The following is a 20659-nucleotide window of genomic DNA, read 5'->3' on the forward strand; positions in this document are numbered from 1 at the left end:
TGAACCCCACCCGGACCCCGCCTGTTGGGTCAGGCCTGGAGACACACTACAACGTCCGGTCCTCTGTTTGACTTTCGTCCCCTCTGGTCTCATTCCTGAGATGCACTCAGAGGCCACGAAACTGTGACCCTTCTGGAGCACATTGACCTCAAACCTTCTCGGCTCCACCTCCAGAGCTGAGAGGAGCCTTTAGAGCTTTAGCAGAGCATGTGTTCATACGTTGATGTGTTTATTTCATGGCACCATCTTTGAGATGTGGGTATCGTTCAGTTTTGTTCAGTAAACCGAGTCCGCATTCGTTCAGTTTAAAGTCATGACCAAATTCTGGTTAAGTACCAGCATCATTCACCTACAAATGGAGTTGTCACACGCTCACTTTAACAGATACATTTCATAAACAAACAATGATGATAGAAAACAACCTAGATGTAAATACAGATCTCATTCAGACTGTAGCAGATAGGCATCCGGGGCTGCTGAGTCCCTCGCCTTCAACCAGTGTGGAGGTCTCCTACTGATAGGCCAACCAGTATTGAGGTCTATTTCTGATAGGCCAACAAGTGTTGAGGTCTCCTTCTGATAGGCCAACTATTGTTGAGGTCTCCTTCTGATAGGTCGACCAGTTTCGCCCAGGAGGGCCGTCCTACTCCATCGGTTGCGATGCCCTTCACGACAGCTTTGTGATTTTTGTGAGACCCCTAAATATTTCGAGAGGTGTGATGCTGTCGGTCTCTGTCCACTACATTGACAATGTGAGGTAGAACTGAACAAGTAGCTGTGCGGGTTTGGTGGCACCGACCGGAACGTTCACAGCGGCGGCGGCTTCCCTTCCAAGTGTTCTTTCAGACATGTTTTCAGTGTTTCAAAGTATATGGTTATCAATAAACCGGTTGAAGTCCTCATGACCACTGGAGCTCTGGTGTGCTGCGGCCTGGTAGGACCTGAGAGGCTGCGACACAAGCAGGGCCGTTGCAACAAGTCCTGGGCCCCTATACAAGAGGTACTGATGGGCCCCCCTGCGCTGAATTGTTGACGGGGGGGACGGGGGGGGGGGTGGAAGGAGCAATTGTTGACGGGGGGGGGGGGGGGGGGGGTGGAAGGGGCAATTGTTTGGGGGGGGGGGCCTAGTACTATGGGCTGGTAGTTACTTTTTTTAATTTTTTTTAAAATTATTTTATTGCCATGGGCCCCCCCTGGGCTGTGGGCCCCTAGAATCGTCATCACCTTTCACCCCTTAACGACGGCCCTGGACACAAGAGTACGGTCATGGGTCTCGTGTCCTCCAGGGTCGGGATGACTTGAGAGGTCCCATATTAGACCACCAGGTGTGAGTGTGATGAGCCTACATCACAACCGGGCGTATCCTACTAGATGTGCCCTGGATAGATCAGTCTACCAGCCTACCCAGTGGACTGTAGAAAATGTTGCTCATATATCCGTCATACAACTTGGTGGACATGCCCTCCTGTGATGTCGGAAGAGGCCGATTTTCAAAACGGCTAGTACCGGCTAATCAAACTCGCACCTGGTGGTATGATACGTGACCACAAGGTGTGAATGTTCAAAGGCAGACCGACTACAACTATAAAGCCTGGTTTAAACTTCTCCATCCGAGCTCGTGCAGATCTTCAGAAGTGCCCCACACACTTTATTTGAATGTAGGGCTGGGCAGTTATTTGGCCAAACCCTAGTTTTACATGGAATCGACCAATAGCACAACATGTTTAGGAATTCAAATACCATTCACAAGTCTGATGGTTGTTACTTTTTTCAGTATATGAAAATGTTATGTTGGTATCGGACTAAAACTAGTTTTCCTTTCTCACTGACATTTCAAACCTCATAGTTGAGCATTTTGAGGGCACATCTTATTATTGCTATTAAGACTGTGAAACAAAAGGTCGATACTCTTTCATAAGGATACAATTCCATTGAAATACGATAATCGGTGATCTATAATTCTTGCCCTCCTTCAAGCATACACCAGGGGCAAAATAGTTTTTCACCCAAAAATGTACACAAATTACATGAACTGACTGCAAATAGGGCTGCTCAAACCCCTGTTGCTTTGGATATTTAGCTGTGAAAAGCATCAAAACGTTCTCAAAATACACTGCAGTCATCTAAGGTGTCATGAGACTGGGACTAGTCGCAGTGACGCGGTTCTAAGCTCCGGGAGGACTGCGCGTCTCAACAGGCTGAAGAGGTGCGTGCACATCATTTTCGCATACCAATAGCTGTTTTACCCAATGTTTTATTACTCCATGTAGATCATAAACTGTTAAATTTAAACGACTCCTTGAAATCGGTTGAGAACTTAACCATCTCGTACAGGAAAAAACGGCAGTTCACTCGTTAACAGGCCAGTCTGGGCCTCCATTATGGTGACGTTGTCGTACTATCCAAAGGTCAACACGGTGTCTGCATGTCAATGTTGTTACTTGCCTCCCTCATGATGTGGCGCGTGTTATGATGACATACAGTATTCACGTGAAGCGATCACCGACCTATACAACTTTCAACCAAAATACCAAGGAAATTTAGATCCTTATTTGTCAATACTTTTTATTTTAACAAATAACTATTTAAAACACCCTCCTACACTGCACTTATTTTGAAGACATTTAAAAAAATAGTTTGCTTTGGTTTCCCTGAATTCATGTATTTAGAAAAGTAGTAAGTGGTATTGTAAAGGGTTTGTACATCACAATATTTCATGGGACACTCTGCAGTACTGTGAGGAGTCAATAAGGAACAGTTGTGGTTCAGAGGCAAAACTGTGAAAATGTGAACCAAATGTATTCTTCAACACCTTTTGGGTTTATAATCCCCAAAAGATTGTGTGAGACATGCCTCACACAAGGAATGTCTCCTGATGATAACAAAATGTTTCAATGACCAGGACAGCTACTTTCCTCCACCCATACCCCCCTCACAGTATGCATCCCCCTCTTCAAGTGCTTGGAAGGTACTGACCATGTTTGAGGTCTGACTCATGTCGCAGTGCCTCTGTTGTCCCTGAGGTTATATTTGCGTGTCTGGTTCTTTTCAGAGGTAACCGTCGGTAAAGGTCCTGGTTGGTTCCCCTCTCCAGAGGTTAAAACATCCTGACTGGTGGGAGTGACTAAATGACTTGAATCAGCATCAGAGCCCTCGTGGACTCAGGCCAGAGAGTCCTGCTAGTCCTCAGAACCCGGTCACTGATCCGGCCGCCCCGGTCCGCCCCCCTGGAGCCCACAGCCGGCTCCGGTCTGCTGGTGGGTCCTGAGGCTGCAGACCCAGGCGAAGCGCTTCCCACAGCGGGGGCAGCTATAGGGCTTGTCCCCGGTGTGGACCCGCTGGTGCTTCTTCAGGTTGCCGGCCTCCGAGAAGCGCTTGCCGCAGGTGGAGCAGCTGAAGGGCTTCTCCCCCGTGTGGACCCGTTGGTGGGCCTCCAGGTTGGACAGCCCGGAGAAGGCCTTCCCACAGGCCCGGCATACGTAGTTCCTCCTGCGGCTTCCCCCGCCTAGCCTGGAGCTAATACCGTCGAGGCCCCCGCTAACATCCCCTATCCCTGTGCCATCCCCACACAGCCCCATATTAACACCGCCTAGCCCAGCGCTAACACCACCTAGCCCCCCGCTAACACTGCCTAGCCCCCCTCTTACATCGGCCAGCCCGGCGTTAACACTGCCTAGCCTTGAGCCAACACTCCCAGGCCCCATGTTAATACTATCTTGCCCCACCCTAACCCCACCAAGGCCCATGCCAATCCCGCCTAGCCCTAAGCTAACGCCACCTAGCCCCATGCTCACACTATCAAGCCCCCTGCCGACCCCATCTAGCCCAATGCTTACACCACCCAGCCCCGAACCATCACTGGTCAGCGCCTTCCTTTCACTGCCGCCGGCTGGGTGACCGGCTGGGGGATAACTGGGGAAACTCTGCAAACGGCGGATCAGTGTTCCAGCGCGATGGCCGACACCGCTCAGACCGGCGTTGACGTTAACGGTGGTGGCTAGCGGGTTCTGGGGGGCGTGGAGACCACGATGGGCGGCCCTGTAGCCGTGACGCCTGTGCTGCAGCGACTGAGGCTGCGTGGTTCTCATCATGGCCGCCGCCCGGCTCCAGGTGGGCTGTTGGGGTGGGGCCTGTAACCGTGGCGATGCAGACAGCGAGTTACCTGTGAACAGATCGTGGTCAACACCTCCGGCTCTTCAACAACAAGTACAGAGTATCCGTCGGTTTACTTTGCCTCTTCATTTCCTCTGGAGATGAGGTTTCACCCGTGTGTTTGTTTGACAGGTCACTTTCCCACCGATTGGCTAAAAGGGAATGGCTGCACAGGACGTGGCCGTCTCAAAACGCACGTGCCTTATGATCAGACAAGAAACCAGCAAAGGTAATGGGAGGAGGAAGAACTTAACCTTTTCACGTAATTTCCAGGTAGCGCAATAACGCCACCAAATTGTATGGGGATGTTTGTCACACCTAAGAGGTGGACTTCATAAACAACACCCCTTGATGGTTTCAGCACTAATCCTTCCATGTTGTTAGCCTGGTGGGTCTGTCCTCTACTGAATTATACTTATATCGTGTTTAATCACCAAGGTATAAAATGGTACATTAGGTGAGACTAAGCAGCGTGTGTCTTTTACTTCCTCTTCCTGTTCTTCCTTTCTGTGTATACCTGGGGAAGGGCTGTGATTGGTCCGTCTATCTTGGGTAGGGCTGTGATTCGTGTGTTTACCTTGAGCAGGGCTGTGATTGGTGCGTTTACCTGGAGAAGGGCTGTGATTGGTGTGTATTCTAGAGCTCCTCTGGCTGAACCCTCTCCTCCTGCGTGGGGGATGGTGGTCTTCCCCTACTAGGACCACCTCTTCCTCCTCCTCCTCCTCCTCTTCCTCCAGCAGCTCTTCTGTGCTGAAGGAGGGAGGAGCAGTGGGCGGGGCTCCTGAGTCGGGGGTCCAGCGGGTGAAGAAAGCCTCCAGGTCCAACACAGAGACCTCTGAGGCCGCAGCCTCACTGCCGGGCCGCCGGGGCTGCTGGGAGGTGGAGTCCTTGGACTGCGTGTTGGTGTCTGTGGCCCCCGCATGGACAGGGATAGTAGTGCAGGGCTCTTCTGAAGGCTTGGCCTGGGGGTCAGCAGGGGTCTAGACAGGAGAGAGATGGGGGGGGGGGGGGGGGGGGGGGGGGGTCATCAGAGGATCTCGTAGTTCAGGGGTCTAGACAAGGAAGATGGCAGGGCTCAACAGATTATCTCTTCGACCAATATTATTTATGGAAGCCTATTCGGTGGATCCGGAGCAATCCGAAACTATGATCAGATCTAAACTCTTCATTTGGATGAATTAGAGTTGAAGGATCCACACTAACCTGTGAGAAGCCCTGCCAACATTCCTGGAGTTCCTGGACCGGTTGGCTGGTGGCTTTGTTGGTGTTGTCCAATGGTAGCCCGACAGAGACTATAGAGGAGGACCAGTGGTTGGCATGTCAACATGTTATTACAGGTCCTAATCCTCATTTCACCATGGATAGTGAATCGTCCATTCAAATATGTTGTATATCATGGTATATATATATTATATACGCCTGATAGATGATTTAATGTATATATTCACGTAGATATAGCTCTTCCTTACCGTCTTGTATGATGATTGTGGGGTGGGAGTGGTCTGGAGACTCTAGCCCCGCCTCCTGCTTCACCAGCGTCACGTCAGGCTCCTCCTCCTTCTACCGCACAGAGGCACAGAGAGATCTGACATTACACAATGCACCCAGGGACCAGGCATTACACACCGCACACAGAGAGAAGGACCAGACATTACACACCGCACACAGAGAGAAGGACCAGACATTACACACCGCACACAGAGAGAAGGACCAGACATTACACACCGCACACAGATAGAAGGACCAGACATTACACACCGCACACAGAGACGGATCAGACATTACACACCGCACACAGAGAGAAGGACCAGACATTACACACCGCACACAGAGACGGATCAGACATTACACACCGCACACAGAGAGAAGGACCAGACATTACAAACCGCACATAGAGACAGACCAGGCATTACACACCGCACACAGAGAGAAGGACCAGACATTACACACCGCACACAGAGGGAAGGACCAGACACTACACACCGCACACAGAGAGACGGACCAGACATTACACACCGCACACAGAGACCAGACATTACACACCGCACACAGAGAGAAGGACCAGACATTACACACCGCACACAGACACCAGACATTACACACCGCACACAGAGACAGATCAGGCATTACACACTGCACACAGAGAGGAAGACCAGACATTACACAACGTACACAGAGAGAAGGACCCTGCATTACACACCGTACACCGTACACCGTGATTCAGACCGAGGAGCCACTGACCTCCACTCCTCTGGTGCTGGCCGATGGGGCGGGGTCCGGACACTCATTGTGGTGATAGGCGGCCTGGACCTCCTGCTGAGGGCGGCTGCTCCGCTGGACCCGGCCTCCCCCAGGTCCTCTCTCCATCTGACCTGAAGACCCACACAACGATCAGCACGGCTCCTATTGGCTGCTGAAACACTGTCTAATCCACAGAGCTCTGCTCCTATTGGCTGCTGAAACACTGTCTTATTCACAGAGCTCTGCTCCTATTGGTTACTGAAACACTGTCTAACAAAGAGCTCTCCTCTATTGGCTGCTGAAACACTGTCTAACCCACAGGGCTCTCTTTCTATTGGTTAATGAAACACTGTCCAACCCACAGAGCTCTGCTCTAGTTTAAGAATGGGAGCAGAACCCAGAGAGAACCAGCGACTCACCATCAGCTCTGATGAGCTGCACCTCCTCTTCTGTCTCCTCCATCTTCTCCTGCTTCACCAACTCTGTTTCAAGCAGCTCTACGTCCGCAGACTACACACACACACACACACACACAATAAAGGTTTGGCTTTATTATTATCATTATTATCAAGTACAAACCATAGAGCACAACACTTATATTATTATTATTCCATATCGTATCAATCAAACAACAGTCCATACAACGGCTCAGCATAACACCTCTGTGTTAATAGAGGCATCGAGCCGCAGTCCCTGCCGCTGCCACCGGGTGGCGCCCGCTCTGCTTACCGTGTCCTGCTGGAGGTCGCAGGTGGTGGTCTCTCTCACCACTCCGCCTGGCCAAGGAACCATGTCCATCTGCCCCTCAAACACCACACCTGGAGGGCCAGCCAACACACAATGGGTCATAGGCTGCAGGGTTAACGCTAACCCATATCAGGTTTTACCTGGAAACCTGATTTTCAATTTACTGAAATAAGAGTAGGCTGATTGTAGACGACAAGTAATAGAAGTAGACTAACACTAGATGATATAAATACCAAAAGTATGTATAAGATGACTTGTAGGCCTATTCTTTAAGGGATAGTTTGGGAAATACAAGACTAAGAACTAAATATAAGCCTGATCCAAGCTATTTACTTTAACGAAATGGGATGGTTTGTTTTGAGAGGGATAGCGACCTTGGATCCAGTTTGCCATCTGGAGTGTGATTCAGTTGATATTTTACCAGAGGCTGCCGAAGAGGATCTGAAGCGGTCGTTGGAGCCGACGTGCACCCTGGTTCGGCCGATACTGGCGGCGCTGTCCCGCAGCCTCCGCTCGGCGAAGCCGCGGGCCATCTTGAGCTCCATCAGGTTGAGCTTCCTCTTCAGCGCCTTGTTCTCTCTCTGGCACTGAGACATCTGCAGGCTCACCACCGCGTAGTCGTCGTCCACCAGTTTACAGATCTCCGCCACCGCGGCGTTAGCCAGCACCTCCATGATGGAGGCGAGCTGGGTCTGGAAGGCTAGGCGGCCGGCCATGGTTGCGTCTCGGACCAAGAGTGAGAGAGCCGATGGAGAAACCTCTGGAGGCTCGGGTTCTGTAGGAGACACATGGCGGCATGTTGGATCCAGCATTCGTAACTCCAACACTCCTACAGACAGAATGAGAAGAGCTATCTTCCATGCGCTCTGAAAGGCTGTCAAAGAAACACTGTTGAACATTATACTGAAAGTCATTTTCATTATCCCACGTTAATTTGAAAGCATTTATTTTACTCTTCAAAATGTGTGGTGGCGGGTACCCCATGAGACCCCTGGCCTAGGGCACCTTTCCACAGTCCTAGCAACCTCCCCCCCCCCTTCTCTTTCCTAGCACCTCTCCTCTGTCCTAGGCCTCGCCTATGTAATAGCCCCTCTCCTCTGTCATAGCCCCCTCATCTTTCCTAGCACCTTTCCTCTGCCCTAGCCCCACCCATCTCTATCCTAGCCCCTCTACTCTGTCCTAGCACCTTTCCTCTGTCCTAGCCGGAGCTGAGGGGCGCGTGCACACATTAACGTACCACGCAAATATCAACCGAGCAGGCAGGTAGTCGTATTATATCCGTATACTTCTCTCCACAGCAAAAATAAACTGTAGTTTTACTTTATTTTGCAGGGTATTGCGCACGGATTAGTAATGTCGACTCGACAGTGCTTCAAGGAGACACGGATAGGGTTTAAACAAATTAAGTTCGATCAAATCGTTTCGTTCGAGTGATGACATCGACTGGGCGCCTGCTAGGGCTTTAGACTAGACGCCCTGGAGTTTGACTCATGAAATAGCGACATAAAGAACCTCTTAACGCACCAGATAAGCAGCCAACTGTTCGCCTCTCAGTTCCACTGCCGGTGCCAACATAAAGTCTACCACTGTTCAAGATCTTCCGAGCCGATATTCACATTTAAAATATATATTTTGAATATAGTCCATAATATAATTGTGCTGAATAAAGGAACTTACATTCTGTTTACACTCGTGACGTAATTATCCACGGAGAGCTACTTCCGCCGATGACCAAAAAATCGTAATTACCGTAGTTACTCTGGTATGTTTCTTTCATGTGTCTTGTTTTGGATTTTTCTGTTGGATTAGTTTGACATAATAAAGTATAACTTGCAGGTTCTTGATCCCTTACGGTTGCACCTTGTTCAACTGTTTTTAAGTATCCCCAATTAAACATTACTACTTAGAGATACGAGCTTAGATCATCTAGATTTGATCTTGACTTTATTCACCACATGCTCATGTGTGCATTGAATCCTGAGTATGCTATGCAACATCTATTAACAACATGCATTAACGGCCTTTTTTTAACAAATCTGAAATAGGCCTACACACTGTCGTTAAAGTTGTACTTGTTACTATACTACTTTAGTTTTATTGCTACTATTACAGTGACAGCATTCTTTTCATTCTTCGACATCAGTAAAGTCCTCTGTATATTGAATATGCCTTTTAAGAAAAATACACGAACACCAATAGAGTTTAAAAAGTGAATGGATCTTTTTGTTTGAATTAATAAAAGTATTGATGTACATACGTTATTATTACCAGTGTTCCAAGATCTGCAGCCTAAATATGAAAAGCTAATGGCTGGAAAAAGGTTCTGGCATCAGTGGGCATCTGATCTCAAACTTTTGCAACGATATAAGGTCTAAACAAACCGAATACTTTATTTTTTGGTATGAACAAACGTGTCACTCATAAATTCGTACTTTAATACGATGACTCAATGTATCAGTATATCAAACATTGTGATAGATATTAAACATTTATCAAAGTACAATTACTAAGGTAACTACGGTACTTCTCTCTCCTATGGTAGCTACGACAGGCGGAAATGGGTCCGACCGACTGCGAAGCTAGAGTCGAGTAGCAACAAGCTAGTTGGCTACGCTACTTTCTTGCCTGACGTGTTCTTAGCAAGTTCCGTCAAAATTGTTCAATAACACCCGTAGGTGTGTCGCATTTCATGCTTTGGTGCGACCCGAGTCGCCCCCCGACCAGAAGGACGATAACTAGAGGATCCCGTCACTAAACCAGAGGTAGCAGTCCGAGAAGAACCATGGCTAGCCGCCTAGCCTTCCAGACCCAGCTCGCCTCCATCATGGAGGTGCTGGCTAACGCCGCGGTGGCGGAGATCTGTAAACTGGTGGACGACGACTACGCGGTGGTGAGCCTGCAAATGTCTCAGTGCCAGAGAGAGAACAAGGCGCTGAAGAGGAAGCTCAACCTGATGGAGCTCAAGATGGCCCGCGGCTTCGCCGAGCGGAGGCTGCGGGACAGCGCCGCCAGTATCGGCCGAACCAGGGTGCACGTCGGCTCCAACGACCGCTTCAGATCCTCTTCGGCAGCCTCTGGTAAAATATCAACTGAATCACACTCCAGATGTCAAACTGGATCCAAGGTCGCTATCCCTGTCAAAACAAACCATCCCATTTCGTTAAAGTAAATAGCTTGGATCAGGCTAATATATAGTTCTTAGTCTTGTATTTACCAAACTATCCCCGAAAGAATAGGCCTAACAGTAATCTTATACGTACTTTTGGTATTTATATAATCTAGGCCTACTATTAGATAGTTATATTACTTGTCTACAATCAGCCTACTCTTATTTGTGTACTTTAAAAATCAGGTTTCCCTGAGGCAACATCGTAGGACAAACACCTTTGTCTTAAATGGGTCTGCGTCTTTGATGTAGCAGTAGACAACACAGCGAGCACACTGACCATGGATTCGTCAGCGATGTTGAAGCAGGGCAAACACAGGTGTAGCAGTAGCTCTCAAAATTAGCCTTTGGTGGGCAAGAGTTTTCTTGTCCAAGCAGCAGCGGGAGGAGGAAAATGTAGATGCCCAAAGTCACATGATCCCAGAATGTCTTGATTCACATGTTCCCAGAATGCTCCTGTCTTGTCTAAAAAACTGCTCCGAAAAAAACCTTTTTATATCTATCTGGAAGCGACAATGTAATAAATTGCGAGCCCAGCAAGAAATAACGTTTGAGTTCAACACATTTGTAAACAATTTGTAAATCTCAACTCGTTCTTTCCGAATCAAGTTGAAAGTATACCAACCGACAATGTAATAAATTGCGAGCCCAGCAAGAAATAACGTTTGAGTTCAACAAATTTGTAAACAATTTGTAAATCTCAACTCGTTCTTTCCGAATCCAGTTGAAAGTATACCAAACTTTAATAGCAAATTCTCCTCTGAGAGAAGCCGTTCAGCATTATGTTAATCGTTGTAAGTGTATTTATTTTTTATCGAAGATTGACAGACAGCAATATGGACCCCCAGTCACGGGAAGAGAGGCTATGATCGGTCAGAAAGGAGCCAGGAGCGGTTCAAATATATATTGTCTCAATCTGAGGCAGGCCCAGCACAACCAATCTCCTCCCAGCTTATTTCCCTCATTGTCTGCTGGATGGCAAAATCATAACAGCAACACCTTTTTAGTGTGGGACCTTGCTCACATTATAACAGCTCCAATTGCATTTCAAACAGCTGTAGCCTATGCATCCTATGACCGATTGTGTGTTGGCTGGCCCTCCAGGTGTGGTGTTTGAGGGGCAGATGGACATGGTTCCTTGGCCAGGCGGAGTGGTGCCAGGAGCGGCCAGCCGAGAGACCACGACCTGCGACCTCCAGCAGGATATGGTAAGCAGAGCGGGCGCCACCCGGTGGCAGCAGCAGGAACTGCGGCTCAATAACTCTTAACACAGAGGTGTTATGCTGAGCCGTTGTATATGGACTGTTGTTTGATTGATAAGTCAGGAATACAAGTGACACCTTTAATTGTGTGTGTGTGTGTGTGTGTGTGTAGTCTGCGGACGTAGAGCTAGTTGAAGCAGAATTGGTGAAGCAGGAGAAGATGGAGGAGGCAGAAGAGGACGTGGAGGAGGAGGTTCAGCTCATCAGAGCAGATGGTGAGTCGCTGGTTCTCTCTGGGTTCTGCTCCCGTTCTTAAACTAGAGAAGAGCTCTGTGGGTTAGACAGTGTTTCATTAACCAATAGAAAGAGAGCTCTGTGGGTTAGACACAGTGTTTCAGTAGCGAATAGGAGAGCCCTGTGTTAGACAGTGTTTCAGTAGCCAATAGGAGCAGAGCTCTGTGGATTAGACAGTGTTTCAGCAGCCAATAGAAGGAGAGCTCTTTGTTAGACAGTGTTTCAGTAACCAATAGGAGCAGAGCTCTGTGAATAAGACAGTGTTTCAGCAGCCAATAGAAGGAGAGCTCTGTGGATCAGACAGTGTTTCAGCAGCCAATAGAAGGAGAGCTCTGTGGATCAGACAGTGTTTCAGCAGCCAATAGGATCCGTGCTGACCGTTGTGTGGGTCATCAGGTCAGATGGAGAGAGGACCTGGGGGAGGCCGGGTCCAGAGGAGCAGCCGCCCTCAGCAGGAGGTCCAGGCCGCCTATCACCACAATGAGTGTCCGGACCCCGCCCCATCGGCCAGCACCAGAGGAGTGGAGGTCAGTGGCTCCTCTCCTCTCCTTAAAGCCCAGCTCAGGGCCCACGGCCCCCGCGCCCCGCTGCACCCCCCCACTCCTCTAGACCCCCTCCTGGCCTCTAGTCAAGTGACAAACGGCGACGCGCTAGCGGGACAGTTTTGTGGCGAGGTCCCGGAAGACCCCGCCGCCGCCGCGGTGAGCCGGCCGTCGTGTTCGTACTCTGCGGCGAGCGCCTTCCCCTCGACGTGCGGCGGCAACGGCTGGAGCGGCGGGCCTTCGGCCGAGGGTTCGGATCCCGTCCCTCCCCGGCCCTCGGGCCCCGCGGAGAAGGCCCTTCGCCCAGAGAGGATGTTTGTCTGCACCTTCTGCTGGAAGGCCTTCAACAGGCCCAAGAAGCTAGAGATCCACCAGCGCATCCACACGGGCGAGAAGCCCTTCAGCTGCCCCACGTGTGGCAAGATGTTCTCCGAGGCGGGCAACCTGAAGAAGCACCAGCGGGTGCACAGCGGGGACACGTACAGCTGCTACCTGTGTGGCAAAGGCTTCGCCTGGATACGCAACCTGAAGGCCCACCAGAGGAAGAGCCACCCGGAGATCCTTGTGGACCAGGAGAGCTGAGCCCACCCCACCGCAGCGCCTCAGCCCGGAGACTCTGGTCCACCTACTCTGGCCCAACACACAGCTGACCTTTTAGGGACCATTGGAGCAAGGGTCCGTGGCTTCTGTGCCGTATTTCTATCTTCTATTCATGGCTGGGGATCCATTACAGCTGGATAACTGACGTGATCCGAGGGGAGGTGGATAACGACGCCCTTTCCGTCTGAGGTCATCCTGTGTTTTGGTGTCTTGTTGACCGTGTAGTGTCTGAGATCGGCTGGTCTTACAAACCCTGACTCTGTCCACCCAACCAGGGTTCTCGGTTTGACTATCCCGGATCTTCAGGGAGGTCTTCAGAGGTTTCCGTGCCAGTCGTGGTTTCCCTGTGGGCGAGACACAGTGCCATGTCCACAAAATGTCAGCCATGTCCAACGGTGACAATTCAAGCCATAGCATCAGACTCTGGGTTGGACCGGCCTGGCAAAACGTAACTCTTCAGCGGTTGCAGATGATGCAATAAGACTAAGTACAATGCTTTCCAGAACCCCCCCCCCCCCCCCCCCCCCCCCCCCCCTGCTGATTTAGCTAGGGAGTTAACAGCCGCATTTCACATAGAACATTTCTTATTGGAAGCTCATGCTCTGACGTTACACGGTTAACAGATGTAGGAGCTGAAACCGGGCATACCCTTACACACGAAAGAGGGGCCGACCTCCGATGAAACTAACAGGACAACAGCCCCCTCCCGGGGATACAAGTAAAGGCCACTTGGGACATCACAACTAAGGCTAGTGACCTCACACCTAAGGCTTGCGCCGTCAGCTGCAGCCAATCGGAACTGTTCTGCCAAATCACATGTCTCTGTCAGAGTTGAATAATGTCTTATAGCCACTGTATTTTAAACTTGCGACACACGTTAGTAATCTTAACCAATATAATTTGTTGTGTTTTTTTTTTGGTTAGGTTAGTACACTTTTCATTACCAGTATAGCTTAATGCATGGGTCACCAACAGAGTGCCCGCGGGCACCAGGGCGCCCGCAGGGGCCATATGAGGCGCCCACAGGCCGGTTCTAAACATAGCACAACTCCTTCTTGAACCACTCTTTCCCACCTTTTTTAAGTCATTGTTGATAATTATTGTGAGAAATCATTAACGTGATCAGTGTCTTCACATAGATGAGTATCATTAATCATTAATAATAATAATGATATATAACTAAAGGCAAATTTGTTATTTCAGAAGAGTATATCAAACTGGGGGCCCTTGGTATGACTCAGTACCCATGAGGTAGCTCTCGGGTTCAAAAAGGTTGGTGACCCCAGGTTTACTGGTTCAAATTCTTCATTCTGAAGTAGATATTAAGTAGATAGTCTGTCAATATTGTTCCACGATGGTTTTGTTTCCCGAATGTTTTCAATTGCACCAGTGATTATGTTGGTTATTCAGTGCTTGTCATCAATTCAATTGGGTAAAGTTGAACTTCTGACTTCCAGATGTGTTCTTCCCCTGATCAAATTGGTGGTGTTCCCATAAAAAGGACCCATGATATTCTCCCCCAGCTAGTTGAGCTAGCCTGGGGAACTTTATTCTTAGGATATGTGTTCGCTACGATACTTCCCTAGCCTACCTAGCCATGCTAATGTGCTGATGAGGAGATGCATTCAGTACAAGAGACTTCCCAAGCTAACCAAGTGAATGAAGGGCCTGTAGAGGCCCATTGGTGCTAGGCGTTGCTCTGAACCACATCTCTACTCCTCTGAAGACCACCGGAGTGGCCTGTGGCCGCACGGCTAACATGCTGTTGGGTATCCTGTTCCGCGTCCGCGGAACGTATAAACAATAAGATAAATAAGCATATAATGTGGCAAACATGGGATGTCATTGGTTGAAATTGGGGCTGTCCACTTTCCATGAGTTGGCATCACTAGGAAAAGAAGATGAATACATTGGATTAAATAATATTATTTTAAGTATATAAATATTCCATCTCCAGTTTTATTCAATGCAAGGTTCTGATTCATGAACATCTCAGGATAGCAGGTGAGATGAAGAGTGGGAACGACCATGCAGCAACTACGGGACAGAGAGCAGGTGCAGCCAGCAAGTTATCTACTACTCATGCATAGACGGTTAGCTAGCCTTAGCTAGCAGGTTAGCTATTCATGGCTACCAGGTTATCTACTACTTGTGCATAGAGGGTTAGCTAGCAAGTTAGTTATCGCTTATCTGGTTAGCAGGTTGGATACTACTCATGTGGGTAGATGCTAATGTTTATCAGGTTATCTATTCATTGTTTGCGGGATAGCTACTGCACGTGACTACCGTGTTGGCATAGGGCTGGTTTTGTGAGTGGAGTGGTGCATTTTTGTAATGATCAAATGATCATGTGTGTAGATGGATGTCCTTATCTTTACACTTTCATATGCAAAAAAATGCTGGGAATAAAATATGTTTAATAAAAACAGTTATGGTCTTTTTTTAAATATAATGGCTCTCATTAAGTGGATGTCTTTTAAAGCGATCAATGAATAAAGTCTTAGTATACACTTCCAAGTTACCACAGCAGAACCTTTTCGAAGATCCCGAATACACCAACAAACTGCCTAATGATATCTGGCCATCAGCATAGCAACTTCTCTGGGACAGTGACAATAAAGGCAGATGTGGATCATGTTGTGGATGCAATGTAAGAGGTTATGGTCGCAATATTATTCAGACCTTAAAATGTGTTCCAGGGTCGGTGCAGTATAATGAGCATCCATGATGCATCTGGCTGAACCACAGTTCTGACTGCGTGTCGAGCCGTACTTGGAAGCACCGCACCCCTCGACAATACTTTACTCGCCCTAACTCAACACCATGTCGGCCAGGACCTGTGCAAATTAAAACAATCAAGCCCCCTTACCGTACTGCATTGATTTGTAATGTTCCAAAATCAACGGATGCCCATATAGGATTGTATGTTAATGATTCGCAGGAGGTTGTGTGCGTAGAAGCAATTGATTATTGCCGCAATATTATTATATTATATGTAATATTATTTTCCTTGTTTACTTTAAGCCTTTTCCCAAGGGCTGATTAACGGAGACTAGATGCACGGATAGATGAGTGTTGAAGGGTTCAACTGATGTTAATAGACTGATATAGCCCTGATAAGCGCTGCTGATGTCAACATTGAGGGTCAATTGAGCAGACCAGACTTAACAGCCACCATCGGCATTCTACACTCCTATGCGTCCCGTCCGATCTCTCTGTGTGGGGTGTGTAATGTCGGATCTCTCTGGGTGCATCGTGTAACGTTTGATCTCTGTGCCTCTCTGTGGTAGAATGAGGAGGAGCCTGACGTGAAGCGAGTGAAGCAGGAGGCGGGGCTAGAGTCTCCAGACCACGCCCACCCCACACTCATCATACAAGAGGGTGAGGAAGTTTGTCGATCCCTTTTGTCTTTGAATATTTGTCTTTCTCGGGAAAAAAAAAAAAAAAAAAGTACAAAGTGTGTGTGTGCGTGTGGTTTTAATGTAACAAGAGGGTAGAAAAGGTTCCTCTGACTTTACGGATGGAACATGTCTCTCACAGGATTGGTGGAATCCAGTACAGACGACTACAAAGCCAGCCTTTCATTGGACGGCGTCAGCCAGCCGGCCCAGGAGCTCCAGGAATGTGGGCAGGGCTTCTCAGAGGTCAGCTTTGACCCCTCGTCTCTGTGGACCTATGGGGGCGTGGGTCTGAGTGGGGGGGTGGGTCTTCCAAGGCCCTCCTCCCCCTCCAGCCCACTGAACAGGACCCTAGTGGCTGGCCCTCCCAATGGATTGGCTGCCGGGGGTTCCGGTGGGCTGGGATTGGCTGCCGGGGGTTCCGGTGGGCTGGGATTGGCTGCCGGGGCTTCCGGTGGGCTGGGATTGGCTGCTGGGGGTTCCAGTGGGCTGGGATTATCTGTGTCTGGTGGCAGGGGATTGGCCTCTGCTGGTTCTAGTGGCCGGGGATTGGCTTCTGCTGGTTCTAGTGGCCGGGGATTGGCTTCTGCTGGTTCTAGTGGCCGGGTATTGGGAGTCGGCGGTGGTAGCACTTTTCACTCCAGAGACTCATTTCTGTCCCAGGACTCTTCTTCCATCCAGGCTGTCCTCAGGGGTCAGGGCTCACAATACGTGGCTCAGAGTCTGGACCCATCGGGGTCCAGGGGGGCGTCGTCGGTGGCCCGACGCCCTAGCCCCACCAAGCGAGCCTGGGCCTGCAGCTTCTGCGGGAAAGCCTTCCGCTCCCCGGCCAACCTGGAGTCCCACCTACGCACGCACACCGGGGAGCGGCCCTATGGCTGCACCGTGTGCGGCAAGAAGTTCTCCCAGCTGTGGAACCTGAAGATCCATGGGAACACCCACACTGGGGAGAGGCCTTACCAGTGTCCGCTCTGCCCTGAGAGGTTCTCAGACCCCAGCAACCTCAAGAAGCACCAGAGAAGACACCACCCCAGCACCTAGACCCCCCCCCACACCTAGACCCACAACACCCCCACCCCTAGACATAGACCACCTCACACCCAGACCCCAAACATTCAGACCCACAGCACCCCCACCCCTAGACCTAGACCACCTCACACCTAGACCCACACCCACACCTAAAACAGAACACTTCTAGACCAACACCACCCTTACTCCTAAAACAACACCTCTAGACCCACACCATCCCTACTCCTCGCACACACCACCCCTACACCACTTAGGGGTCACACTGGAGGTCCCCAGCCCAGAGGTACCTCGGGGTGGAGGTCAACAGTCCAGAGGTCCGAACCAGCTTGGCCAAAAGCAGGTCACATGTCTTTGCTGTCATGCAGGCGCTTGAAGTTCTCCCAAGTTTCATAGACTGGGTCGAGATCCGTTTTGGGTCGTGGGCTGACACGGAGAAATCAAGGGCTCTCGTTAAAATTTAAGGATTAACAATTCTGCTGCACTCTGGGAGTTCTGAGTCTGAGGAGGTCAGAGTGTTTTGAGAGTGCGCTGGCGAGATGTTCCCAGAGTGAGATGTTCAGAGGTCCGAGTGTTCTGAGCGTGGGGTGTTCTGAGCGTGAGGTGGTGAGAGTTCTCAGACTGAGGTGCTCGGACCATTCTGAAAGCGATGCGGTCGGGGTTCAAGCGTCCTGAGAGTGAAGCGTCCAGACCATCCTGAGACTGAGGCGGTCAGGGTGTTCTGAGAGTGATGCGGTTCCCCCTGACAAAAGGTCAGAAGCCCTGGTGCTGCCAGCCCCTCTGTGAGCGTAGATCTTCTTGTTCTTGATGGAGAGTGAAGCCAATGTTTCACAGTGCCCCAATTCAGGAAATGAGATCCTCTTGGGAGGAGGTTCAATGTCAGCATTTAGAAGTGGTTTCAGTTCACAGTGGATCGCTATGGATCCGCTTTAGTGTTGCGTCAGTTCCAGCTTGCAGACTAGCTCCTGCAGTCAGGCTTCCAACAAACTTTAACTGTTCTTTCGATCTGTACCTACTTTCAGTTTTTTTTTTTTTACTGATGTTTTTACATTAATATATGCTTGCAGTTTAGTTTTTTATATTTCCGATACGACATTATCATGGTACCCGATTATATTTTAAATTCTTTATTTCTTTTTAAGAAAATATATATGATGTGTGAATAATGAATGATTGGGATGGATAGATTGGTTTTTTATTCACCCCCTAGAAACATGGGACAATACATGAAGGGATTTTATTGTGTCACATGTTTGTAAATTTGATCTGTGAAGACAAAATGATTAAACATGTTTTAAAAAACAAAAATGATGTGCCAATTTGTGGTTATTCTAAGATCGCTTCATACGAGTTTTGAGAAGTTAAATTACAAAGTTGTGACACAATATTAACCGCAGTATTAAGATGACTTACTTTATCTGTAACATTACAAAAAGTTAATTTCAGCCAATAGGTAGGAAGGATAGTCTTAGGGGTCAAGGTGTGCACCCCCTTCCTGTTTTTCTTGACCTATTCTTAAACCTTACTGTAATGAAAGTTATATTGCTGAGCTACAATGCTGAATAGTAAATAGCTGACCTATCAGAATGCAGATCTATGCTTTAATTTTCTAATATAATCACTGCTTCCTACATGTTAACATTTCTGTCTGCTGCAGCAACTCGTGGAAATGTTGGGACAATTGAAACCTATTTGGACACAAATCCTGGATAGCTGACCGCAATATTCCAAGTTTTCCAGGGTTCATATCGGAGGCTGTGATTATTTCACAACACGCATGTAAAGCAGTTCTGCTCTATTAGAAACCATTGGTCCCTTTGAAGCAGAGGAAACCTCTGTATAGTGTCCTCTGTTCTGGGTGTAAAGAGTCCCCTGGTCAACAAGTATAGAGTTCACGAGAGTCCTCTGGTCTATGAAGTATAGAGTAATCTGACCCCCCCCCCCCTCTCCTTGTCTAGACCCCTGGTCTACGAGATCCACTGATGACCCCCCCCCCCATCTCTCTCCTGTCTAGACCCCTGCTGACCCCCAGGCCAAGCCTTCAGAAGAGCCCTGCACTACTATCCCTGTCCATGCGGGGGCCACAGTCACCAACACGCAGTCCAAGGACTCCACCTCCCAGCAGCCCCGGCGGCCCGGCAGTGAGGCTGCGGCCTCAGAGGTCTCTGTGTTGGACCTGGAGGCTTTCTTCACCCGCTGGACCCCCGACTCAGGAGCCCCGCCCACTGCTCCTCCCTCCTTCAGCACAGAAGAGCTGCTGGAGAAAGAGGAGGAGGAGGAGGAAGAGGTGGTCCTAGTAGGGGAAGACCACCATCCCCCACGCAGGAGGAGAGGGTTCAGCCAGAGGAGCTCTAGAATACACACCAATCACAGCCCTTCTCCAGGTAAACGCACCAATCACAGCCCTTCTCCAGGTAAACGCACCAATCACAGCCCTTCCCCAGGTAGAGACCAATCACAGGCCTTCCCCAGGTAAACGCACAAATCACAGCCCTTCCCCAGGTAGAGACCATTCACAGGCCTTCCCCAGGTAGAGACCATTCACAGGCCTTCCCCAGTTAAACAGACCAATCACTGCCCTTCCCCAGATAAAGGAACCACACCCTTTCCCCAGGTAAAGGAACCACACCCCTTCCCCAGGTAGATGGACCACACCCCTTCCCCAGGTAGATTGACCACACCCCTTCCCCAGATAAATGGTTGCCAGCCCTTCCCCAGGTAAACAAACAGGAAGAGGACGTACATGGTACATACTACTTCGGAGGGCTGTGTCTCAACTCCTGTGCTGTTAAATAATGAGCTTGATTTTATAAAACAAACTAATTATGAAGTTAAGGTACAAAGTAAGCTGACTGGTTTAAAGACGGATACTCTGTACTTGTTGTTGGAGAGCCGGAGGTGTTGACCACGATCTGTTCACAGGCACCTCGCTGTCTGCATCATCACGGATACAGGCCCCTCCCCCACAACTCACCTGGAGCAGGGCAGCGGCCATGATGAGAACCACGCAGACCCAGTCGCTGCAGCACGGGCGTCATGGCAACAGGACCGCCCATCGTGTTCTACATTCCTCTCAGAACCCGCTTAACACCAACGCTGGACTTGCTAGCGATGTCAGCCATCGAGCTGGAACACTGAATCGCCGTTTTGCCCATTTCCCCAGCTTTCCCCCAGCCGGTCTACCAGCCAGAGGCACTGAAGGGAAGGGGCTGAGCAGCGATGGTTCGGGACTAGAAGGTGTTAGCATTGGGCTCGATGGTGTTAGCCTTGGGCTATCTAATGTTAACATGG

The 20659-nt window shown here is 49.4% G+C and overlaps 2 protein-coding genes across 8 annotated transcripts; one reads left to right on the top strand and one right to left on the bottom strand.

Annotated features, from left to right (window-relative positions):
• Positions 1–1225: 1225 nt before the first annotated feature.
• LOC130379715 (uncharacterized) lies at positions 1226–10719 on the bottom strand. 6 transcript variants are annotated; one of them, XM_056586720.1, is made up of 10 exons: positions 10587–10719; positions 8818–10274; positions 7562–7915; positions 7123–7211; positions 6813–6903; positions 6394–6524; positions 5622–5712; positions 5356–5444; positions 4760–5132; positions 1226–4162 (listed from the first exon to the last, which is right to left on the bottom strand). In XM_056586720.1, the coding sequence occupies exons 3-10, from the start codon at positions 7854–7856 to the stop codon at positions 3198–3200; spliced, it is 2124 nt and encodes a 707-aa protein (XP_056442695.1). In that variant the 5' UTR covers positions 7857–7915; positions 8818–10274; positions 10587–10719; the 3' UTR covers positions 1226–3197. The 6 variants fall into 6 exon arrangements, with proteins under 6 accessions (XP_056442695.1, XP_056442694.1, XP_056442689.1 ...); XM_056586719.1 differs by having other exon boundaries at positions 8665–10274; XM_056586714.1 differs by having other exon boundaries at positions 7562–7969; positions 8665–10274.
• Positions 9633–19321, top strand: LOC130379718 (zinc finger protein 79-like). Of its 2 annotated transcripts, XM_056586725.1 has the most exons (7): positions 9645–10217; positions 11411–11514; positions 11681–11783; positions 12199–12329; positions 16235–16325; positions 16485–16588; positions 17006–19300. In XM_056586725.1, exons 1-7 carry the CDS (start codon positions 9923–9925, stop codon positions 17381–17383), a joined length of 1206 nt encoding a protein of 401 aa, XP_056442700.1. In that variant the 5' UTR covers positions 9645–9922; the 3' UTR covers positions 17384–19300. The 2 variants fall into 2 exon arrangements, with proteins under 2 accessions (XP_056442699.1, XP_056442700.1); XM_056586724.1 differs by having other exon boundaries at positions 9633–10217; positions 16485–19321.
• The last annotated feature ends 1338 nt before the right edge of the window (positions 19322–20659 follow it).

This window comes from Gadus chalcogrammus, chromosome 3 (assembly GCF_026213295.1).
Source record: "Gadus chalcogrammus isolate NIFS_2021 chromosome 3, NIFS_Gcha_1.0, whole genome shotgun sequence".
Lineage (NCBI taxonomy): Eukaryota > Metazoa > Chordata > Actinopteri > Gadiformes > Gadidae > Gadus > Gadus chalcogrammus.